This window comes from Larus michahellis, chromosome 4 (assembly GCF_964199755.1).
Source record: "Larus michahellis chromosome 4, bLarMic1.1, whole genome shotgun sequence".
NCBI lineage: Eukaryota > Metazoa > Chordata > Aves > Charadriiformes > Laridae > Larus > Larus michahellis.
Window position 1 is genome coordinate 61,108,899 of NC_133899.1, and position 25,679 is coordinate 61,134,577.

The window sequence follows — 25,679 nt, forward strand, 5'->3', positions numbered from 1 at the left end:
GGAGTTGTTCAATTTTTGTTCCCGAGGCAAAGTTTGTACTTTCACGTGTATTAAAACGACCATGCTGCAGACCCATCAACTCCCCAATGTTCTTCAGGGACTGTTTCTCCCATATGAAATCTCCGGAGCAACGAGACAGAAGGAAAGCGAGCACACGCTCGACCTGTCCCAAACCAGGGTGCCTGGCCAAGTCCTTTACTTGAGATTTACCTGAACACCCTTTTCTTTCCTCGTCCTCCCCCTGCTCGGCAGGCAGGCCCTCCTGCCTCTCCGCAACTCCCTCTTCTCCCCCAAAAGCAACCGCTGGCTGAGCTTCGGGGAGGCGCCAGCCCTCTCGGGCCCGGAGGCTCTTGCTCCCCAAAACCCGCACCCAGCACTGGGCAGGCCGCCGGCCCGGCGAGCCCCGCGGTCATTGTGCTGAGGGAGACGATGGCAGCTGTCAAGGCGCAGCTCGCCCCGCCACGGCCCGGCCGCCGGCCGGGTCAGTAGCCCCGCGCCGCGGCAGCGCCCGCCCGCCCTTCCCCGGCCCTCCTCCGGGCCCCGCCACGCCAGTACGGGCGAGCGGCCTGCGGAGCAGGGGCTGCCTCGGGAGCCAGCAGCCCAGGCGGGCGCCATGCTAAAAACCAAAATGGCTGCCCCAGGGAAAGGAGCCCAGCTCAGGCCGTGAGGGGCTGCGCCTCCGACGGCCCCGCCGGCCGGCGACGCCGCTTCGCCCGATAGACCTCGCCCCAGGTACGGTCCCCGAGCTACAGCGACCGGCTCGGCCTCGGGGGCCCAACAGGCTCCGCTCGCCCGGGCCGCTCTTGCTCCCGCACCCCGAGCGCGGCCCGGCCCGCGGAGCCCACCGAGCTGGTCCCAGCCCGCGCCTCGCTCCGCGCGGAGCCCGCCCTCGTCCCCCGTACCTGAAGCTCGGCCCGCTCCACCTCCCAGTGCGCCCGCTCCATCTCGAATCGAGCCCACTCATGCTGGATGTAGTGCAGGATCCCCGGGATGGTGTAGTGCTGGGGCCGGGACAGCTCGGCGGGGCCCGCCGCCTCCTGACCAGCCGGGGCCGCGGGGCCCTGGGGCTGCTGCTGTTGCCCTCCTCCTCCTCCGCCGGCTCCGGCCCCCACGCAGCCCCCACCCGACTGCAGGTTCATGTTCCCACCCGCCTGCGGCGGTGGCTGCTGCGGTCTCGGGGCCGCCGCCATCCCACCGCCTCCTCCGGCTCCGGGGTGCTCGTCCATTGTCTGCGGGGAGCCCTCCTCCTCCTCCTCGTCCCGCGGCGGGGGCCTGGAGCAGGGGCCAGGGAGGGGGTGAGCGGAGCTGGCTGGGGCGGGGAGGAGGGGGGCGGGCCGGGGGGGAGGGGGGGGGCTGCGCCGAGCAGTATCCGGGTGTCAGAGCAGCGCGGAGCCGCCGCCAGCCGCCATTACAGCCGCCGAGCCGTTGGCCCACCAACGGGCGGGGAGGGGAGGAGAGGGGAGGGGAGGGAAGGAGAGGAGAGGAGGGGAGGGGAGGGGAGCGGCGCGGCGCGGCGCGGTGGATGCCGGGAAATCGCTGTCCCCCGCCTCCTCCCGGAGGGACGAGACGGCGGAGTGCGCACGCGCAGGAGGGAGGTGAGCGCCGGGGGCGGGGGAGCGGGAGCCCCCTCCCGGGGCCGAGGTGGCGGCGCACCGCCCCCGGGCCAGACGTGGGGCGGCCGCCCCGGGGCAACCCCTCGTCGAGGATGGGGGAGGTCCCGCCCCGCCCGCGGCCCGGCCCTAGGTGGGTCGGTGTCCGGGTTGGCGGCCCCAGGCCCGGCCGCGGCGGGGGAGCCCGGCCGGGCGGTGTCCGTCCGCCCTGAAGTGAAAAGCGGAAGCGGTGGCGTGAGGCCGTGGGCGGCGGAGCTTGGGTCCGGCGGCGCCGCGGCAGCTCCGCGCCTTGGGAGTGCGGAACGCCCGCGGGAAATGCCGCTGGGCTTGGGCCTGGGCCTGCTTCCTAAACCGGCCTGCAAACAGCACATCGGCCTTTAAACCCTGAAGTCTGTTAAAACTCAGTGCGGTTTACTTAATGTTGCACTGAATTTGCCCCAGAAGGAGGTGGTTTTAGAATAGTTTTCTTTAAATTTATGACATGTCTCTGAAGTTGTCTAATCTTTTAAATGAATGGTCATCTTCACAGTATCTCAATGGCTGCGCGTAGCGTGTTCCCTCCTTGATGCGAAGTTAAAGCGCACAGTGTTCTCTGTTCAAAAGTCTTCTCCACGTGAGGAAGGTTTTGCAAGAAATTACAGGTTTATTTGGTCTGGCTCGGTTTTATCTGTGACAGCAATGCCGTCTTTGGTGCTGTAGTTTGGATATGGTGAAATTACCTCAGTTGCAAAACATCGCTCCAAAATGCAATATTTACAAATTATCATGACATCCTGTTTGAAATGATCTTAGATCACCCATTGTAAGTAAGATAGGAGTTTGGTTTTGCCTCTCTTCAAAATATTTACATGCTGTACTCATTCAGTAAGAAAATGCCTGGTTTCCTAAACAGGGCTCATTCTTGACAGAGCTGGAATTCCGTTAACTACTGGAAAAAATAAATACTGCTTGACTCAGTCCTGGTGTTTCCTTTCTCTACTAATCTCTCATCAGGTGTGTATTGATATTTCAGTGGGTTTATCCAGTCCTTCCTTTCTTCTCCATTAAATCATTTCCTACTAACACTTCATCCTACAGTCTTCCTGATGCCATACAGACTGGCCAATCTAAATCTAACTCCTTTCCACCTCAGCTGATTTTTTTCATTGTCTACTGACAGTATCAAATCATTACTAAAAATTAAGACTTACCTCATAACCAGTTTAGCCTTTTGTTTAGCTCCAATCTTATGGGACATTCCTTATTCCTGAGTATATGGGAGTTGCTGCAATTTAATTCCGTTACTATATTCAGCCAGCATTTTGACAACTCAACAGCAAAGGAAAACTTTTTTACTCTTTCCTTCCTCCCTGACTTCCCTAGATTAATAAGGTTGCTTTTTAAAAATCCGTGATCCTGAAGTTGAATGCAGTATTTTATTTTAAAGCCACATAAACACAGTTGTTTCATCTTTGGATGAATTAGAATGTGTACAGCAATAAGATCTAGAATACAAAAATAATAACCATTATGGTTAAATATTAATAACACTGCATGTGACTTTTTTATTAAAGCCTTGTGCATGGTCTGAACAAAAATAGGAAGAGCAAGGGTATCGATAATATGAGCAGTCTTCATTTGCTACATTTGTCTGTACAATAAATCCATAGTCAGGAAGCTCAGTAGCCTAATATATACCTCAAAAATATTTGTTCCCAGGCTGTCACCTGTTTGTGCCTCTACCATTTAGTCATTTTTTTCTTTTCATTAATGTTTTAATTCCCATGTAACCCCTTTTGTTCTGCATTTAGTACACACATAAAGTTCAGCTAGACGTCTGCATCCAGAAAACCAACTTGTTTGGAGTTGGGCAGTGCAGTAAATTATTGGCTTACAGTTCTATCTATCTAACAATTATTTTTAATTCCTGGTGAAGCATATCTGTAAAAATGTAGGCATGCATTTCTTGTTTGCTGGATTTGATCTCTTATTTACATTTTACTTGAGAGCCCTAGAATGTTGCAAAACTTTGTTATAGCACAGTAACTAAAATGCTTCTAAATCTGTGGACATTGACTAGAGTGGTTTTATCTTGAGAGACATAAATATAATTTGAATAGTAACTCTACTGCAAGAAGTCTCACACTCAGGTTGTGTTTCTGTTTTTATAATTTATGTGTCAGAGTATGCATAAATATTGGTGAAATCTTTGACAAAATAATTAATATCAAGTGCTTGTACCTACTGGAGGAAAAGTTAAAATTAAGTTTAAAATATGTTTTATATTACTGCATGTGTAATCTGCTGGGTTGGCCGTGCTGGAGACTTAAGACCTTTATATCCGCAGAACAGGTATTGCAGGCTTGGCCTCTCTAAGAGGTCTCAACCAGTATCTGAAAAGACAGCATTATGGGGTGTGACTCACAAACAGGGACAACTTACTTTGAGGTGTCTCCTGCGGTTACGCTGCCTACAGAGCTGGCATGGCCTGGAAGCAGTTCCTGAACCATCATGGTTTCTGTTTCAGGATTTTGAAGCAAACGAGGCAGGTCTCAGTTTGTCTTGAAATACGAGGCTGGAGTTACCGGTCCAGGCAGGGGGGGATGATCCTGCTTGGGGGCAGTAAAATCAAGAAGCATCTCTCTTTATGAGCCCAGGTCCTTAGTCTTCTGCGTATGTGCTGGTTTAGAAGGAGTTAAAGCCATTGTATTGTAAGTCATCAATGACTACATACTCCATAAATCTACCAGCCTGAGTCACACGAGCCAATCATGATACCAGTTTTCTCTCATAGATATTTATCTGCGAGAGATACTTTAATGAGGGTGAGATCTAACACAGTGTAACAACGCATATTTAAATCACAGTGGTTAAACTGTACGTCTTTTGTGTGCATGCCAAATTATCCTTACAGAAGAAATATTTTGTAAAGGAAATAAATGGGAGTGCTACTCAGTCACGCCAGAAGGTAATTTCTTTTGAAGGAAAGTTTGCAATTTCAAGACTTTTTACATCTTTCCCAGGTGATACCTTCTGAGGTTTTTGTTTCTAGAGAGTCTTCATTTTGTGATAGAGTTTTGTAGGCGTTTTGTAGATGAGGTATGCATGAAGCATACACTGTAGGCTGTTCTGGCCAAAATTTCTAATGCATGGTTGACTGGGGTGAGGAGAGCTGTACTTGACAGTCCATCAGAATCTGGATAGTCCCTTCCAGTCTTCTGTTCCTAAGCGCGTTTGTGATGCAGATAGTTGCCCACTGACCTGGAATGAGACAGCCTATTCATTTCTGACAAACAGCCTTCAGATAGCAATGTCTTTTCATTACTAAAATGAGTAAAATAATGGCAGAGATATGAAAGGCTTGCATCTTGTCACCAATTCCCTTGAACCATTTGATTCTGTATGCATAAAAGCATCGTAATTTGTCTGTATGTGCGTGGATACACGCAGCCATGTGCGTGAGAATGCGCAGAAACGCACAGAAGAATTGTAGCTGAAGAAATGGAGCTATCTTTGTAAGCAGAGTACTGGTTATTGATCATAAAAGGTAGCTTCTCAAATAGATAGAACTTGATGAAGGAATGGGAGTTTCTCCACCCATCAACATGCACAGATACGCTTTTTGTTTATTGTACTTCACAGGACTCTTTATATCTTTTATAGGCAAAACTTATTTTAACATATAGTCTGTATCTGAAAGCTAAGATGAAAGGAGAAGAAATAAACTTTGTTTGGTAGAAACAAAACTCAGCAATTTCTTTTTTTTGCCTAAATCGTGCAAGCATATGTTTTTATTTCTACAGGTGATTTTTTCAGAATTGTTTTTAAAGGAGATAAAAAATCTTATGATATTTTTAACACTGGAGTTATTTCCAAAGTCAGATTCCACAGCTATGCTTGCATGCTTTTTGTATCTTTTTTAATTTGTACATCTAAATCATATAGATAGTTTATTCTAGTATTTCTGCACAAAATTGTGTACTTGTGTTGCCATTTGTATGAGCAAAATTTATGAATAAAAGTTTGGAAGCAGTCTTTGGGACTGTTGGGAAAATACTTACAAAAAAGACTAGTGATATTGGTGGACCTCTCCCCTGTAAATGTTAATCACCTCTTCTAAAACTGTGGTTAATGATTGTCTCACAAATTACAGATAAAACTTTGGAGTACTACTATGTTTTTTCCTCCATTACAGCATGATTATTTTGTTTTTCTAAATATATCTATTCCAAATAAAAGCATTTGTGAGGATTAGAAAAATAACCCTGGCCTAAAGTGTTTTCATATGTAAACCAATCCAGGCCATTCCTAAGAATGCACAGAGGTGCAATAATCATAACATCAGAAAGGGATTAACTATGTAGAAAGATTAGGTTAATAAAGGAATAATTAGGATTAGGGGCCAATCCTGCAATAGGATCCATACATATAAGTTCTTCTTAGATTTTTCATGTCATATATTGCTTAACAGTAGCTCCAAATACAACAACTCTGTCAGTGCTCTGGGCATAATTTTACTGTCCTCCTGTTCTCAGGTCCCACTTGAATATCCGCAGACATGTTAAGCCTCAGGTTTTTACTCTTCTAGGATGGACTTGTGCAATTTGCTAATTTCCGAGAACAGGATTTACACTCCTTACCATTCATGACTAAATTAATAAAATAGTTTGGAAACAAGTTTTTCAAAACAGAGCACTATTAATTCATGCTTCAGCAGTACCAAACACAAAGATGAAGCATAAAATTATGAAGAAAAAAAAACCCCATGTACATCTCTCTCATTATCTGTTTAGATCGGACAGGCACGTTTTGCAGTTGGTAGCAACAAATGCATAGATTTTGGTCTCCTGTGTTTGAGCTTGCTGTTCTTTTCATTAAAGTAATGGACAGCATTTCTTACGTTGTTCCTCTTTCAGACCACCACCCTAAGTAGCTTTAGGTTTCTTTAGGTTTCTTTTGCTTGTGAGGTTGGTCCTTGCTGGAGTGCTTCATTCTGAGCTAGAAGGAGTCGTTCATTTTTATCATTACTTCTTGGAAGCTTTGTATCCAAAAATGACTAGGTCATCTCATTGTTTTACCTTTGTTTATGCCTCAAAATATTAAGACATCTCTTCTTATTGCAACTCTAATTTCAAGCATCAATACAAAATAGAATGGGGGAAAAAGAAAAGAGACACACGTGAAGCACAGAGAAGATTATACAGGTGGTATTGTCCCATTTAGTTATAAGTGTCAGCCTAAGCTGCCATCCAAGAGTAAAGATCCCGTCATACATTTCCATCTGCGCCCTTTTTTGTCTTAATTACCTGGTTTATTCTTTCTCAGAGACCCACTTATGCTAGTTCAGAAGCCCGGGGCACGGTGGACAAGGCGTGTGCACCACTGCAGCAGCATTGGCCACATTGACCAACGTCCATGATTCTTCTGTTGGAGTGAATCAACAAAAGTGCGTTCCTCTTCTGGATGTAAAGAAGACTTCTCTGTGTCTGGCAGAGGTGAGAAAGCTCTGAGACTGTCACAGTTCCAAATGGACTGTCTTGTCCTGTGGATTGATCCTGGACTTCTGTTCCTTGGAGGTGTCCTACGGACAAGAGCAGATCAAAGAGGAATTCACGGAATAACAGGGGTAAAAGCTTTCTTGCAGATGTAGGATAATGCAAGGGAAGAGTCCTCCCTGCTAGCTGATGTACCCTTTGATCCTTTCCTTCATCCGAGGGGCTTGTGAAGATTTAGGGGAGAAAATGTCCTACTCATCCTATGCCCTTTCAAATGGAATATCTGTTTTGAAGAGTTGTGTGTAGGGGATAGTCAAGGCAAGAAAGGGATTTAACTATTTCCTCTGATACTCACAATTAAGGGTTTATATTTGTCCAAGGGCAGCATGTCTCTTAGAAAAGCATCCAGTCAAAAAATAATACCTTTTGGTGAAGTTTTCTTTAAAGCAATGTAACTGCTCCCAGGATGCTTTCCTGTGGGAACTTCTTTGTCTGTTGTGGGAATTTTCCTTTTATTGTTCATTGATTTTTGTGAATTTGGTGTGTGATTTCCACCCCCCCTCCAATCTAATTGTAAAACTATTTAAATCATATGGTACTTTTTCAATGACGAGAAATGCCCCTGCTACATTTTGTAATATTTATACTAATTTACACTACTAATAATACATATTTGGCAAAAATTAGTAATTTTTTTTCAGTTCTTTAGCTCTTACAGTTACAATTTTAGTGTTTCATATGGTTTAAATTTCCTTACTGGCAATGCTTCTGAGGCTGTAGATAACACTATACATAAATTATCAATCTTCACTTAGTTTAGAAATGAATTCTCAGTATGAGGTCTAATTAGTGAAGATACATTTAGTACAGAAATCTGAACTTCTTTGTGTATGGTGTAAATCACAGTACACTGAGGAAAATGAGGTCGCTTTCTTGAGATCCAAGTGATGATAGTAGAGGTGACTTTTCTTTCAGAAAATAGTTAGGTGGCCAATGTGAATCAGAAGTAAGCAATATTTAATATCAGCACGATATGTTGGGATTTTTTTGTATCGGTGTCCTGAAGGATTTAGATGGTATCACCCATGAATGGTATATAGACAGTTTACTGAAGTTGTTAATAATGTGAGACAGCACCTATTGAGCTTGCCTTTTTATAAAAAATCAGCATATGTTTAAATATCTATGAGGTTGCTGACTCTGGCACCTATTTTTGGTTTTCCTATTTTTTTTCCCTTTCGCTTTTCTGCATTAAGATATACCGTTGTTACACAAAGAGCTACACTGTGTCATTCTGTGACTTCCTGATACTTTTTTTTTTCAGCTTGCACTTTCTCAGAGGAGCTATGAGATTTTAGGAGAGAGTATTTGCGTTATACCTTGGTAAAGCACCAGGCAAGGAGCAACTCCTCAGAACTGGAATAGAGAAATAGCTTTTGTGGTAGTTGCTGTATTTCCAGTGCATAAACCTCAAGAGCATTTTGGCCAATAAATCTGTGATCCAAATAGAGAGTCAGATGGAAAACATTACAGTGACTGTGTTCTGGCATTAAAGAAAATAACCCAGAACTTCTATTTCAAAAAATTACATCTGCAGCTTACCTTTTTTTGCTTGCTTTTCAAAACACGAAAGATTTCAGTTGTTTAGCAAGCAGATTCTGATATATGCCGTGCTCTTTTTAATAGCCTTTTCCATTGCACGTTGCATGTGACATATTTATATTCTACAATGCCGTGGCATTGCGTGGATTAATATTCATTTAGATTGAGATTAAGCTGTTTTGTGTAATGAATATTAACAGATTTCTCCTTAGCTATCAAAGACTCACACTTGGTTTTCATTAAGTGCAGAATCTCCCTTTCACATCAATGTGGGAAATTAGACAGGAGAAAACATATTTCAGTTGCTCCTGGTCCAGCTCAAGATGTGTACTTACAGATATTTATTTAGGAAGCTCTCATTCTGCGTTAAAGAAATGGTCATGCACTTCCCTTTGTCCTCTCTCCCTTCAATCTGATGTCAGGATGGTATGAATGAAATTGTTAAATACAAGTCACAAATTAAAAAAAAAGCCCATAGGCCAATTTTGCTCTTATGAGCTGTGTTAATCTTATGTTTTGGTGTTGAGCAAATTTCTGATAATGTTCTCAAACTAATTAGCATGTGGGAAGAAAATGGTGAGTAGATTTATGGTTTTTGTTTACTCCTCCAATTGCCGAAATCCTACAAAGAAATTAAATCGCCTGATAATGTGAAAGCTATTATTTATTAGATAGTTTGTGATTATTTGTGTGAGAAAAAAAAATGGTGTTTTACTCACAGGATGCATGCAAAAGATTAGAGATTTTTTTTCCTATATTCTATGTTTTGGCAACAAACAGTCTTAAATATGTGCAATTCTGGGCAGGCTAGCTTTTAGGAAGCTTTTATAATGCCTATGTATACTTCTTTTTTTTTTTTTTTTCCCCTCACAGAAATACTGTTGATTCCTGCACCCCGTATTCAAATCTACTGCTGAGATCAACAAAACAAAATGATAAAATTTTTTCTTATGGTAAACAAACAAGGCCAAACAAGGCTCTCTAGGTATTACGAGCATGTAGAAATTAATAAACGGACAATGCTGGAAGCTGAAGTAATCAAAAACTGTCTCTCTCGTTCAAAGGATCAGGTAAGTTTTGTAGTTTTTCCCCTAGACATTTTATTTTATTAACATCTCACATCTTTCATGTCAATAATTCTGAAAACACATCAGTTTCTTTTGCAGGTCATTCTTTCATTTCTACCCGTGAAGAAAAAGATTCTGTTTCTAGATTATGTGTTCACTCGGATGAACTGTTATTCTGCATTGAATAAATATGTTTTTCTGAGGCTTACAGAGATTTTGGAGTTTTGTGCGTCACTGTCACAAAGATTCCTCCTCTTTGAAGAAACTCAGAAGTCCAGGCAGAATTTATTTTATCCTGTTAGTTGCTTCTCAGTAGAGGTTGATAGAGATATTACGCCTGCTTTTCCAGAAGGTAGTAGGGATAGTACTGACAGCTCCAAGTTTAAATAAAAAACTGAGGAGAAAGGATTTCAAATCATGAAATTGATATTTAAAACACAGAGGGTTTTGGAAACACATATTTTTAGGCCTCCATATTAGGCATTTTTATGTTAAAAAAATGTTCACACTTTCTGCAAGAAAGTCAGAAAACTCAAAAGTTGCAAAATTTCGTAGATGAAAGTTGACATTTTCATGGCTCACTTAATCGAGCCATTGGTTCTTTAAGAAAAACACCAAACTTAGCAAAACTTTTGAATACATTGACTTGCATTGGAGGAGAAATCTGTGACTTGGGATGTGAGTGGGGGTTTCTGGTTTGTCTTCTGAAGTCAGCTGCTCTACTTTTTGTTAATTACGTATGTCCTTGAACAGTGGTCCTCCCGTATTTCATTCCAGAAAACCTCAGAAAAAATAGCAGTTCCTATATAGTACCTTAGTTCACAGAATTGACAGTGGCTAAAGAAATTAACCTTCTCCATACTGCTTGCAAGAGCATCTCCAAACCAAAACTTCACCAAAAGAACTAACGGTGTGCTGCCATTTCAAGGACTGAGCAAACTAATACTTGAAAAAATGAAGGCGGCACCTTGTAAAGCAGGGTATAACAGCACCATCTGCTGGCTGCCGTCTTACTGTGAAAGACATGTGATTTGCCCCCCTGGGTCTGGAAGTCTAATACTCTTAATTTTTATATAGAAATACTGATAATTTTTTAAATATGAAAATTACCTTGAGGTTTTCTCTTTTGGAAGTGCTTCCAAAAGAAGATTTAGGGGAAGTATTGACTTGTAATGCCAAACAAGTCACTTCAGTTCTGTAAATTCCAGTTCTTCCATTTAAAAAGTGGCAGCATGTTTTCTGCCAGTAGATGAAAAGTTTTTGTGTAATAGTCGTTCTACCAAATTTCTTTCAAGTCAAAATTGTTGGGTGGATCTTGGGAAATCCATTGTTCTTTGTGGGCCTGAGGAACATGAAAGCTTAGCCTCTTTGAGCAATCTGTGCTTAATAGTGTTGTATGCTTAAAATGGCAGCTACTATGTTTGACTCATTTTCCTTCTACCTAGTGCTCTTTCATTGAGTATAAGGACTTTAAGCTGGTCTACCGGCAGTATGCAGCCCTTTTCGTAGTCGTTGGAATCAACGAGACAGAGGTAAGAAATTATATACGCTCTGGAAATGAGAGCTTGTAGTAGTCATGAGCAAGAACTCAAGTCTTTTTCCAGCATGGAATTTTGCAATAGCAATTACAGAATTTCGAGGAGTTACTGCAAAAAGACATTTTTATTTCTGTGAAATAAAAAGAGGTATAAAAGAAAATGTATGTTTGACTTTATTCTATTGCAGTAGGCTGAACTGTTATCACGAGGCAGTCTTCATGAGCCTTATACTGATTCTGCTTTCTAAATTTATGTTTGATTAAACGAATTTATGTAGGTTGGGGTTTCTCAACAAATGTTAGCGTTACAGCCAGATCAGCTGTCTCATCTGTGGTTACTTCCCAATTGCTCATTGTTTTCAACCTCCTTGGCCAAAGAAAGAAATTCTCGTACTGTCAGCTAGAAAGATGCCCATTTATTCTATTTTTTTAAAAAAGTGGGGGGAAAGGTATTTACTTGAAAATTGACAAGTACTGTTATTTCATCTGTTCAGGTTGACTCTGCGAGGTTTACGTTGATTCCCAGTTCTCAGAAATTAATCCATGGCTTACTATTGGAGACTTTAAGTGGGTGGTGTGGAAGGTAGCTGCTGACTACCACACTGTCTTCAAGCCAGGGTTACAACGGCATGCAATTTTGGCCAAATCCTTTTGGCTCTGCTACACCATACAAAAATTGCCGAGCTGTACTGCTGTGGCGTGGCCTGGCTCTGTGCTGTGGCTGGCTGGGGTCACTTCAGCGCGGGGAGACACAGCCTCGTTGGCCGTATCTGCCTAGCTAACCTGGGTGATGGTGGAACAAAGGATGCAGTGGGGTGGCAGCAGCCCAGGCGAGACAAATTCGTTGGGTACTGCTGTGGTTACTCGTGGGGCTGGCCTGAAGCTTCTGCCCCTGAGCCCTCCCTTTCTCTCAGTACCTCTGCTGGGTAACCACAGCACCTCTCACGATGGTGGCCTGGGCACGCACAGTTCATTGTAGTTTTAGTTGTTTTTCATACACCACAAACTGAAATAACACAAAGAATTCTATTACATTTTCTAGCTATTCATTGCATATTCACTTGTTTTTGATTTAATTTCAGAATGAGATGGCAGTATATGAACTAATTCATAATTTTGTGGAAGTTTTGGACAAATACTTCAGCAGAGTGGTAAGTGAGACATTGAATGTATTATGAAATATTTCCTCTCTTTCAAAGCTTTAGGGAATATGTCATTTTGGGGAAGAAATCAAAGGAGAAATTTTTTTTTTCATATCCATGTAGAATTTCGAATACTTCAGCATAAATATTACCACTGTAAAAAAAAAAGAAAGAAAAAAAAAAAGAAAGAAAAAAAAAAGCAGTACCAGTTCATTTTTCAAAGTAAAAGTATACGTGGGTTATAAATCATCAGACAGGGAATACCAGAAATATTTCTGTTAGAAAAGCATGTTTTTATATGCTTATACTCCGGGGTTTCTTTGGGTTACCTACTCTTAAATTAGCCACTGGCATTTTATACATTTTAAATAAAGAGGTTTTTCTTTACAGTTCCTTTTTTGCAGTTCTTAGCGTTACATCCCCTAAATGAACTTCATTCATGATAAAGATTGTGTAAGCCTTAAGCAGGGAGCTGACATCACTCTCCCTGAACAAGATCAGAAGGATGGAGCAAAGGCAACCTCAAAAACCAGTCTGTACTTGTGCTCCCCATATTGTTGTCATGCAACAGTGGATATCTGATAAAACCGCTATTATAGAGATAGTAATTTTGTTAAGGATTCAACGTCAGTCATGGCTCCAGTTAAAATGACACTGCTCCTTTTGGTGGGAGATATTTTTTTTGTTTGCTTGTTTTTACAAAGTTTGAAAATGCAGCATTATAATCCTGGTTAGAACATGTGCTATTTGTTATAAACAAATTTGCCTGAAATCATACTTCAGCACAATTTCAGTTTATCTATGCTGAAATGTGTTGGATATCCCTCTCAGAAAAAAGGACTGGATAGAATTTCCTTCATAGTCCGTGTGCTTGACGGAATTACGTTGGTAATTATACATACAAGAGACCAGTATGCAGGGTCTGTAACTGGTTTCCCAGTCCTAGTACCACAGCAGACATGGCAGAGGAATTCAAGGACATGCTTGAAAAAGTCATCTGCACCCTTCACTGCATAGATGCCTGGCAAATGCTTTAGGCTGTTATCTCAACCAACGTCGCACCAGCCTGCTGAAACAGCTGGTACTAAGTGTATCACTTTCTGACTATACTGAGTTCAGAATTTGTCTCTTCGAATTGTTACGATTGCAGTCCCAACCTAAGAAGCGATAACCAGAAATGGAATTTGATCCCGGCAGCACAGGAATGCACAATAAATTTAGTCACATCTTAGTTATTTAATTGAGCTAGTAGTTGCCAACCACTTCTCAAGTTTTATTTATTTTCTTCACTTGAGGCAGAGCAAAAATAGATGTGGTTCTTATATGTATAAATGTAGTATATATAATTCCTTGACCACATATGTACCCAACCACTGATAGCTGTTAGAAATTTGCTGAATTCATCATACAAGAGTTTTTTGTATTTTCCATAGCATTTCAGGTTTGAAACTAGGGGAACCGAAAAGGGGGGTGGTTAAAGAAATCTCCTGCCATTCTGTGGTTCTGTTTTTAATAGCATATAACATGATAAATAGCAGAGCACTGAAGAAGAGGGCTATAATTCTAGCTGGGGTTTCTGGCAGAAACCACAGAGCAAGAAAGTGTAAGTCTGTACTATTATGGATTAATGTTCAGGATTTGCATAATTTTAGCAGAATCCCAAATTATGGTGATGACAACGGAGACAGAACTCTGGGAAAGGAAAGAACATCTGTCCTGCTCTAGAAGGACATTTTGTCATCTATTATTTTTAGGCTTGTGAGCTTTAAACATTCTCACATACTCTATTTTTACCTAATGCAGTTTACAGAGCTTGAATTCAGATATCAGAGCAAACATTAACAGAATTAGGGGGAAAGCTTTCGGAGTTGCTTGTGAGATGTAGTTCTGAGTCCTGTTCACTTTTATATGGTTACCCATGGAAAACTCTGCATGCTGTTCAGAATACATATTCCAACGTTTTCCATTACTTTTTAATGCTGAGGGAACTTAAACTGGTCAGGCTCTTAAAACACAATTTTTGAGACGCATAAAAAAATTCAAATTGAAGAATGGCAGAGTCACTCAGCGGAGGCCTGTAGAGTAGAACTGGTCCAGTTTAGAGCATCTTTAGACCATAGAAGTAGTAGCAATTTTAGCACTGGGAACTCTTGCTTAAAACCCCAGGGTTAGACTGTGAATGGAAACCATGTTAGCAAACTGAATCCCCTCTTTCAGCAGATAAAAGATTCCCTCTTTCAGCAGAGACTAGGGAAGCTCCACTTCAACTGTGAAAGATCTTAACTGCTGAGGCTGTGATTAATTGTTTCTAAGTTTAGACATTCAACTGAGGCACCTAAGTTAGAAGTTTGGTCATCCTAAGCTCCCATTACCAGCAGCGGAGACCGATGAGTATCTCGAGAAAGTGAGTCATGCCTCAAGTGTGCTGAGTCAACTGTTGAAGATAGCCGTCTCTTCTGTTGACTGCAGAGAGACCACAAGGGCTTCTAACTCAGATATTTTGGTTAAATGAATAAAACTACTTGGGGTAAATCCAGGCCAAGACTAGAAGGGAAATGATGACTGTGAAGAATTGTGTTGCTGGGGCTGGAGAATAGTTAGAAGCGCTAAGGGTCCAAAGCCTGGAGTTACCTTCGCTCTCCTAATGTATCCAGCCATGGCTACCACAGCGTGGGTATATACAATGTTGAGATTTTGCTGTTGAAATGATTTGCAGCAACATTTTTAACTGTGTTTTTCTATAAATTGTAAACTTGGCATTAAGATCCTGTTTTTGCAGAAGGCGGAAAAAAGAAGATAGGGCCGGAGTTGCCATGAGATGCTGGCTTTCCACCCACTCATTCAGATGGCACTGCCTGTATTTAAATTGTTACTTGTGGGTGATGTCAGTGGGTTTTTCTAAGTGACAATTTCAGAACATTAGCTTTTGTTACGGAGGCAGGTAACACATCAAAGGCAAAGCAGTGCTGCAGGAAAGAGCATGCAATTGTACAGACCAGAACAGAAACCTGAATCACCCTAAAATTCTGTACCGTTATTTTGAAGAGTTTCTTTATCCTCTAAAGGGACGTGTAGTATTTAATGACTATGAGATGAAAGATCAAACTGTAACTAATGGTTGTCTATCTCTTTGCCTTGCAGAGTGAATTAGATGTATCCTTTTCACTATCAGAAGTCCATTTGTCTTTCTCTTTTTGGTGTATGTTCCAGTTCATACTGTCTTCATAACACCGACTGTCAAACAGTCAAGACAATGCAGAGATTTCACAAATTTTGCACCTACAGTAAGTAGCACCTTTCTGAAAGTATGGCCCATGTTCACAAGGGTCACCTATTTAAATCCTCAGTCATTAAGATAAGCCTAGTACCCTTTAAAGTAAGACAGGGAGAGCCTGCTTACAGAGAACTAAGTACCATTAACATCTAGACATGAAAAGTTATATTCATGGGGGAACTTTCAGAGTTAACTAATTATTAGTTCCGGATTTTACTTTTTTCTTTACGTTTACAATAAAATAGATATTGAAATAACTGCAGCGATAAGAACTGAATGTTACAGCTGCGTCTTGAGCCAAATAGCGGTAGCGTCATTGTAAGATTAGGTTTGCGCTTTGACCTTGCTTAATGAAAGTCTAGGTGAGTTCTACTTTCTGTATCAATGGAAAAAGAGAAAGGCCTGGGAGGACAAAATTCAGGAAACTAGGCATTGCCACAGGTACCTTTTTCTTTTCCTGCCCCTCCCTTATACAGCTGTATTTTCATGTGTAAGATGTGCAGGGTATTAACTAAAACATAATTTAAAAAATGAACTAAATCCAAATACAAACAATTAAGCACAAATAGCAAGTAAATAAAATACAATATTGAATTAAAAGCAAACTAAACCAGGAGAATGTAGCACAAACAGTCTTCCTCCTCAGTTCTTCCAGTCCCACTGCCTGCTCACTCTACTCCAGCAATCCTTATGCCTATGGTTGTTGTTGGTTAAATGTTGATCTACTGGTAGAAAGAATTTCAATTATACACCCTGAAATACAGTTGCCACCCTGGAATCAAATGCTGTAATTTAGTTTATTTACCTTATTTAACATATGAAGAACATAGAACTATTCTGTGATTTTTCTTGTAATTGTTCTTACTTCTTTGCTGAAAAAAAAGAAAAAACACAAAAGGAAATAATTAATTTCACTTTTATAAATATTTCAATGCTTGCTATATGCTGGAACTCTGTCTCATTTACTGAACTTAATTTTATATGTGTGCATATGTATGTGTATATATACTGTCTGTATTGCCTTCCTGAAATTCACAAAATGCGTGGCATTAACCTAACACTCCTAAATTCGCTTACAGAAGAGCAATAATGAAATTTCAGCATGAAGGGACTCTTAAGGTCTCTGAGTGATTGCATGACTATATTTTTTGTATTCAGTTGTTATAGTTAAGGTTTAGAACTATGTGCCCCTGTGTATGAACTTCGCTGAATTAGGGACTAACCTGACCTATTCAGTAATTATACATAAAATTATAGTCCCCTATGTTCCCATATGGTGTACTTTGAGCCTGCAATTACCTGATTCTCTTTATCTTAGATCATTTGGAGTACTGATGATTCTAAATTCTGCCTGCCTTTGATCATCCTTTTCATACCGAGAGGAACTTCCTGTAGTTACACGCTTACAGTTACCACCAGGAGCCCATTTAATAGCTGAGACAGGCCGCTGCATACCCAGCAAGCTTCTGCATACACCGTTTAGAGACGTTGTTGCACTATATGCCAACACTGACATCTGCAACAGGTGCAATACGGTGTCTGAACGAGTCCTGTAGAAATTCATCTTCTACACGGGTCTCATCTGCGTGAGGGTGTGAACACAAATATTTGGAAAATAGGAGAGTGCATTACTATCTTATTTGATAATACTGGAAATAATATTGGAAAAGCTCATGTCTGATATATCTTTTCTCAGCGTGTGTGACATATGAATGATGTACATAATTTTTCCATTCAGAAATGCACTTTTCTACATTATACATTTCAGGAAAATTTTTAAAATAAAACATTTGGCTTCTATATATGTACAAAATAATTCTCCCATTTAGGAAAAAGAGCTTTTCCTAAGTTGAGAGGATATGTAAAGTAGTTGAAATGAAGTGAGAGACCCTCAGCATTAAATGTAAAGCAGAGGTGTAACGATGAAGAAGTGGGCTGTTCAGGATTGTATTTATTTTTGACAAGAGCTTGAATAGCTGGCCCAGAAGAACAATATAAGATCTGGACTACGAGTGTCTTGGACAGATGTTAATGCAGTGCAAGCAATAATCCATCAATACGCCTTTCATAGTGTGTAAAATAATATCCCCACCTGGGATTAAACCATTTCCTTTGCCAAATAGTCTTAACCTAACTCTTATATTCAGTGCAGCTAGCTTGGATGCAAAATACCTGATGGAGGAAGTGCTGTCTGAAGGTCTAACAGCAAACACCAAGTAGTATTTACAGAATCTTTGTATACAGAATATCTGGTGGGAGACTGTCACGATTTCCTGTCTCTGTGCAATTATTTTTGTGTACGGATCCATAGGAAGTTTATTTCAAAAGTGATAGTGGCTATTCTACATGGAAAGTAGTGTTTACTGACGTGGAAAAAATAGTAGGAAATTACATGAAACCAAAAAACATGAAAAATAGATCATAATCATGGAAGGCTATTCACTCAGGCACAGAGCAAACCCCTGTTAAGTCTAAAGGCTGAGATCGTCGTGCAGTTGAACTGATCCTGGAGCCCACGCTAAGCTGGCAGCACGCGTACTCGTTCTTAAAGCTCCCCCAGCCGCAGTGCGGGACCCCAGTATTCCTGCCATCGCAGCTCCTGCTAACGCAGGACTCCAGCCTTTATTTAGGTCCAAACACCCCAATTCAGCCAGGGCACCGGCATCCGGCATCCTGGCTTGCATCACAGCCTGAGCCTGGAGTCAGCTGTCAGGGGGGACACCTTGGGCACCAGGCAGAGACTGGCTCCCTTCTGAATCCTGCCCAACAGGATCCATATGTAATGTGTATATGTACGTGTGGCATAGGTGTGTGTGACACCAAACACTGCAGGAACAAGTGCAAAGTTATCTATCTCATGCATACTGCAAAAATGAACACTGATCAGCTACTGGCCAACTGAGTAACTTTAACTCTAGAGTAGCCACGGTTTTTACAGAAGCTTTTAGGTGTGAATTGTTATACGATGTCCGTTACACGATGTCCACTTTCATTCCGAGAGTCAGACGCATACTTAAGGGTACCTATGCCAGAATGACATAACATTTCTAAAGTTGTTTGGTTTGCTTTTAAAATATCTGTAAGTCACGTTGTGAATGAACGAGTACTGAAATTGTCCTAGGGGTGTTGCTTCCGAACATGTTAATAGCACTACTTGAGCCTCACTTCTCTGTATGAAATAAGCGGGTGGGATTTTCTGTAGCTCTAAAACTCCAGCTTGGGTGGTGTAGGAGCTACTTTCCTGGTGTGATGGTGACAATGGGGACTATAAAAATGCAAGTGTTACCAGAGCAACTTTGTAGGGAACAGTATGCTGGTAAGCATGAGAGTTTCTAAAATTACAAAAAGTTGACTTTTCTACTGCTTGAACTGGTGAAGCAAAGCTCACTTGAAGACATGTTATTAACTTAGGGAAGAAACAGATACTTACGTTCCTCTTGTGGGAGGGGAGGGGGAAGACAGGGTGCTCTAGGACCAAGCATTTGAAGAATGTTGTCTTGCTCCAAAAAAACCATTACATTCCATTGCAACTAGCTGCTGCTGCTCCTAGGATAGATAAAAAGCTGTGATACAGGGAATGCTTCATGTGAATCAACTGTATTCTTCAGTCCCCTGTGGAATAACACTTTCAGAATACAGTGCATTTAAGTAGTACGGAAATTGAATGATGAATTTATTCTGGGAGTTTATAAGGATATACTTCAATTTGTGCTTTAAAATAAGTGGGTAAAATGGAAACCTCTAAGGATTAGCTTAAAACTGTTGAATATCACAGAACTTGAAGGCACCATTTGTCTCCTCTTTAATGTCAGCATAGTCATTCGAGGAAGAAGTGGTCAGGAAGCATTAAATGCATTTCAGTGCCTAAAATTTGCCTGCCATTAGATAGGCTAAATGTTACTTAAAGCAAATGTTAGCAAAGATAAAATCGGAATGTGCGACTCTAGCTTAAAAAAAGAAGCGACTCCAACTAATCTGTAGTTGAAGATGAATGTCCAGGATGGCAATCAAAGTTTTGTAATGCTGTATATTCAGTAGCAAATCATCTGCCCCATAAGTACCCATGCTGAAATCTACAAAGCTTTTGTTTGTGCTCCTGGGTGTGTTACCTGATCACAAGGTGTTGGCTGCACTTTATCATCTTTTAAGCCTGTACACACCCATAATTACTTGCCTGGAAAATCCTGAGATATCTTAAAACGTCTCTATATGAAGATGTTATTAATCACATGCAAGTCCTAAACGTGCCTTTTTCCTTTCCTCCCCCATCTCCTGCTTAACTATCCGCCTCTGTAATGTTTTGGGGAAGGAGACACAAGACTGCATTGTATTTACCTCCGGTACGTGCCATAAAACCTCTTCGTGATAGTAGAAAGTACCATTAATGTGTTTAATAAGGACAGCCCTTAAATTTACTGAACACCAGCGTAACATTTAAATACCAATTGTAGTAGGTGCCATTTACTTCTCCTGCTGGGCACGCAGCCACAACAGCATGGGCTGGAATCTGTAAACCCAAGACAGCAAGGGCTCACCTTTTGCCTCGGCTGACAGCTTGGTGAGAGTATTTCCTAGCTGGGTGCTCTGAATACTTTTGTTACGGACTTTTATCTACAGATGCAGAGATTAACACGTGTTTTCATCTACAATACTTGTTTAAAAGTTCCTGTTAGCCTCTGCACGGATCTAGTGAAAGTCCCTTGATGGGCAGCCCAGATTCTTACTGGAAGGAGGACCTTGAATGACAGCTCTGGGTGGAGCACATGGCAGCACACACACCGGCTATAGCTTTTTCCTGTTCCGAGTTGCTCAAACTGGTTTGCTTTCCTGCTTTTCATCTGGGCGTGGATTTATGACTTCAGGGCTTTAAACCCTGAAACTTGGGGTCACTTGCCAAACAAGTGACAGGTGGGGAGGATGAGCCTTGCTGAGGCTGAGACATACGTATCGCTCCCTGGGCCGGGCATTCAGACGGGAACGGCTAAGCGGTGCACGTGTGATGAGATGTAACTGTAGAGCACAGTCATGAGGAGTTAGAGGAAGGGGAGAAAAGCCAAGGTTGCTCCCCGTGCAGTCTGAACATTTGCCAAGAACAGCACGGTGAAGGGAGGTGGGAAGGGAACTGAAAAAGGAAGCCGGGCTGTTAGGTTGAGGGTAGAGGGTAAGGAATGCCTTGGGACCTTCCAAAAACCAAGGTGCTAGATCTTTCCAGAATGATATTAGTATCCCCTTTCAAACTGCAGGTGAAATCATTGGTTCTGGAATGATGACCGAGAGATTAACGGGTTACAGATGGACAGAAACCACACCACCGTTTTCTGTGATTTTGAAATAACCTGGAATGGCCCTGCAGGGGAACTGATGTCTCTTTTAACCATATTGGGTTTGAGTGGAGCAGCTCCAAGATCCTTGTTGGTGTGGCTGCAGTTTTCCTGTGACATGGTATCAGCTCTTCAGGAAATGCAGCAGGGGAAAAAGCAGTGCTAAGTGCATTTAAATGTTTTCTTAAACAAGGTGATGCAGAAGAATAAGGTGGGAGTGACAAGTTGCTGCATCATCACTGATCCTGGTTGATCCAGTCTTCTGGGTTTTACATCCTTGGGACTCTCAAAGGAAGAGGAAGGCCTGGCCAGGCAGGAGCTCTCGCTCTGCTGTGGGAACTGGAGCGCTATGAATCAGCGGTAGAGCGTAAAAATTAGAAGCCAGGAAGAGTTGGCTTTATCACTTGTTGAAACCTGACTGGAATGTTATCTAACTTCATGAACAGATCCCCTTGCCCTACGTAGAGCAGCGCCAGAGGTGAACTAAGCAGCAGTAGAAGAGCTGTCTTCCTAAAAATACTTACATTACTGGAATAAAGAAATCCTAACTTCTTAGATTAAAAGATTTCTGCAAAGGCTGATTTACTTGAAAAGTATCCCGCAGGAAGAAATTTGTCTCAAGTCTTTAATCTGCCAAGCAAAGTAAACCAGTTACCTTTTGTCTCTGGAACCGCTTTTGTAGTTTTAAGGACAGTACTGCTCCTCGGTACAGAAAGGCACGAGACTGACTTTTAGAAGCAATTCAGGCCTCTGGTCAGACTCAGGAAGAAGTCGGGTATTTAAAATTAGGTGGTTAAATTTAGACCAGAAATTAGAAGTTACCTGATGAACCACAGACATGCCCAAGATCCTGCTGAGAGCTATAGTTTCTCTTCCTCACATAACAGTAACTAGTAGTAGTTATCTGGGAGCCTGAATTCTGCTGCTACACGTAGCTAGACACGGGGTGCTCCTTGTCAAGCAGGACGCATTTGTTGGAGCAGCGATACAATTAATTGCTTACGCTCCGGCACAAATAAACAGCAGTGCTGAGTTCGGCCCAGGGCACTCACAGCAATTTGAAACGTCAGGGGAAGGTGACAGCCCGCTTAGCTGTATTCTCGTCAGCTTGAACACACGGCTTCATCCTACAATTCAGCCCGGGCGACTTCAAGCTTCTACTTCATCTGTTCGAAGGGAGGTCAGAGGCAAGGCTCTGCGCCCTCTTCTTGCTTTAACGTGTGCAGCAGCAGCAGTCACCAAGACAGGGACAAAAACTTCAGCTTCTCTCATGGCTGGGCTGACCGTCATACTCAAGAACTTTTACAGAGAGCAGGAGAACTTTTAAGTAGAAGGCAGGAGGTGCAGCTGCTCCCAACTCAGCTGGGCTTGCCCACGGAGCAAGGCAGTTTGGCTGAGGAGAGGCTCAGGTTTCAGGCAGGCAATGTTTCTACTGGGACATTTTAAAAGAAGAGACTGAGCCAGTCATCGTTATCTGAAGTAATGACTTGGGCTTCTGAATCCGAGAGAAAGGATCACAGAAAAATCCCCCTCTGCATTCCTAAGTACTGGCTTCAGCCCTGGTTCTCTAGAACCTTCGAATCGTTGGATGAGTCTGGCTTTCACCGCTCATTGCAGGGAAAATAAGGCACCTAACTCAGATTAAGGCATTCCCTTCTCAAAGCCAGGTGCTAAAAAAACAAGGGATGTTCAGTGTTACTTAACTAAAATCCATATCTTGAATTCAGACCTAAGATGGTTCACTGTCATGAGCTCCCGTCCTTGCAGCTCTGGTGGTTTAAGGTGGGTCTCCCCACCACTTGCATTTATCATTTAGGATGAGAAATATATACAAATATGTGGCTCCCCTGCTGTGGTCGGATACAGTTCCGTACTCCCACTGTTCCTGCTCTTTGGCAGAGCAGTGGGGCAGACTGCTGGAGCTAGATCCACTGGAACTCCTCAGACAGAGCAGTCCTCTTCAATGTCTGACCATGTCAAAAAAAAAAAAAAAAAAAAAGAGACTTAGGCTTTATCACGCTGAGCAGAGGCAAACGTTAATGCACCTCAAAAACCTGGCACTTGCATCTCCGCTGATTAGAAGGGAAGTCCACCAACATAAATACAAGGACTACAGCAAAACCAGACCAGCTTCCTGAGCTCAAACCATAGCATCAAAAATAGCGTAAGGGGCAGAGAAGGCCCTCGGGAGACTCGTGTCAAAGTAGGGAAAAAGGTGTTGAAAGATGTATTTAGAAGTTCCTGTGAAGTATCTTGCCAGCTCCGCTGCAGGAGTTCTCAATACACAGGCAAGAACTAGAAGGAGCAAAGTGAATGCAAAGCTGATCTCACAGCGAAGACGACGTTTAAAGAGCAGCAACAGGTGGAGAGGAAGGCCGAGGCGGGGTTATTCACCCTCTGCCCATGCCTATGCGTGTCACTTCGGCCTAACAGATGCAGCCAGCAGGCTTTTTGGCCGTGCCTATTTCCATTTTAGGTTCTGGTGATAAATGGCAACGTAAGAGTCTTTTTTCACTAAGGGACCCTTGGCAGTTGTTCCGCGGGTACCCAGGCCACCGCTGTGTGCAGAAGAATGCCCGCCGCTTAATACCACGGTAAGGCCCGTCGTGGTTGGGGTTTGGTTTGGGTTTGTTTTGAGACAGATGCTGTTAGATAACGTTATGGAGAGACAGACATGGTTATGGACAAATTTCATGTATCACAACTATACAAATTCATATTGTTTCAGATTATTTAGGTGAACATTACAGATTACTAATATCTTTTAGAAAGTATTTAAAATATTAACCATTTATTTACTTTTGCTCTTCTTTATGAGATTTATTACTAGATCAGTGACTCGACTTTACATATCAGCATATTCCTCAAGCTATTTGCAAATTGTGTTAGTAACTCCAGGTAAGGAAAATTTGAGAATCAAATTTTAAGAATTTGACTGACAGTTGCTTTTCTATTTGCATCTTCACATTCAAGGTTGTTATCGCTTGGTAGCATTTTATATTCAGACAGTACATGGTACTCGGGCAGACAATAAAATTAACCACCCACATCCAAGTTCACCTTGCTTTTACTACTGTGGGGTCATCTTCCAGGACGGGACACTGCCGGGGCTTCAGCTTCTCTACTACAAACCTTTGACATCTCTGTGGTCAGGAAAAACGCATCAGTTAAACTGTTTCCCTGCCTCTATTAAAATAAACAGGCAAATAAACTGGAGTTAGTTAAGAAATACCTATTTTTGTAAGCTTCCATTAAAGACTAAAGGCGCTTAAGATTTTCTCTGAATTATCTTCACGTTGTTCAAAATATACTTAACTTGAAGCGTTTCTAGATCATGTTCAATTTGGACAGAGTGCACATCATTCTGGATGAAATGGTGCTAAATGGGTGCATCGTGGAAACAAACAGGAACCGAATTCTTGCCCCTCTGTACGTGCTTGACAAAGTGGCAGAAAGCTAGGAAGATGCAAGACTGACTACAGCATTTTACAAAAGACAGTGAAATAAATCATCAGGTGTGTCCCGCCAGCAGTTTTCTGATGTCCTAACACTGACTCCTGCAATATTCAAATTAGTCGGAAAATAGTTCCTGTTTCTCCTATACGCTACCTACCTAATGGAAGGAATAGGTAGGACAGCCAACAGAAAGTGGAACGTTCCATTTCAGATGCAGCAAAAATCTTCCTAGAACAGTCAACATTTTTTAAAATGGACCGGGGATAAAGTCAAGGAAATTTACACGTGACCATCCAGGCATCACTTTGAATTACGTAGCCTTGTGCCACACCTAGAAGACAGAAGATACGGGAATATAAATTCAAACCAAGTTTCAGTGCTTCTTTTAAGCACCAATTTGATTTTTTTATTTTCATACAAACGTACCGTAAATTAAAGTTCGGTAACTTTTATGACCACTTTTAAACTAGATTCAGCCTTCATCAAAAAGCTGGTTTCACTCCCTTTTCCATGTAAGTCACGGTTACAAAAGAAATGTAAATAAGTACAGATGTAGTTAGGATTCCTGCATACTCATAAGTTGTAACTGGAAGTATTTGGCACTTAAATATTATAACATTAATAAAAGATAATTAAAAAAAGTGTGATCATCTTTTATCATGTTGGCTTCATAAACTACACACAGTCTTTTCTATTTTGGCACACCAGCGTGTATTTTTTTTTTTCCTCTTGTATATTCTATCCATGCGTCATGATTAAAAAGGTTTACAAAAGATGAATAACACAAGCTATGCAAGTTTCTCAGTACAAGCCAGGTACCAAACCAGATCTTCCTTCTGGCGTAGGAGGATGTAGCTACGCTAACTTGTATTCCCAGGCGTACAACACGCCGACTCGTACCTGTACGCTACGCTGGAAGTCACTGAAGAGTTACCAATCCGAGCTTAACATCACCTACCTTTCTAGAATTCAGGTATCTGGCTCCTTCTTCAGATCCCCCACTGGATATCGAGCTTTACGTGCGAAAGCACATAACGCTCACATCCATATTGCACCTAGAAAGCAGGGTCTAAGGAGCAGAGTGTTAAGTGTTATGTGGGGGAATAGTCCACATACCTTTAAAATAGTAACACATTCAAAAAACCACACTGACATTGGATCTGGAGCAGATACTGACACACGAGGTTTATTCAACT

At 42.0% G+C, this 25,679-nt stretch overlaps 2 protein-coding genes across 17 annotated transcripts in view; one reads left to right on the forward strand and one right to left on the reverse strand.

Moving 5' to 3' along the window:
- Nucleotides 1-1,442, reverse strand: part of STRN3 (striatin 3) — a 66,383-nt gene extending 64,941 nt beyond the window's left edge. For all 6 annotated transcript variants that reach the window (XM_074585103.1, XM_074585099.1, XM_074585102.1 and 3 more), the window contains exon 1: nt 903-1,442. In XM_074585103.1, coding sequence (XP_074441204.1) covers nt 903-1,226 — 324 coding nt within the window. In that variant the 5' untranslated portion in view covers nt 1,227-1,442. The remainder of the gene's footprint in view (nt 1-902) is intronic.
- Nucleotides 406-25,252, forward strand: AP4S1 (adaptor related protein complex 4 subunit sigma 1). Of its 11 annotated transcripts, none has more exons than XR_012586742.1 (7): nt 415-732; nt 6,915-7,084; nt 9,560-9,756; nt 11,199-11,285; nt 12,373-12,441; nt 15,574-15,716; nt 20,950-23,005. XR_012586742.1 is itself a non-coding variant. In XM_074585110.1 (7 exons), the coding sequence occupies exons 4-7, from the start codon at nt 9,619-9,621 to the stop codon at nt 15,658-15,660; spliced, it is 381 nt and encodes a 126-aa protein (XP_074441211.1). In that variant the 5' UTR covers nt 630-732; nt 2,503-2,603; nt 6,915-7,084; nt 9,560-9,618; the 3' UTR covers nt 15,661-16,581. The 11 variants fall into 11 exon arrangements, 7 of the variants coding, with proteins under 7 accessions (XP_074441208.1, XP_074441210.1, XP_074441211.1 ...); XR_012586743.1 differs by lacking the exon at nt 20,950-23,005 and adding an exon at nt 23,504-23,621 and having other exon boundaries at nt 610-732; XM_074585110.1 differs by lacking the exon at nt 20,950-23,005 and adding an exon at nt 2,503-2,603 and having other exon boundaries at nt 630-732; nt 15,574-16,581.
- The last annotated feature ends 427 nt before the right edge of the window (nt 25,253-25,679 follow it).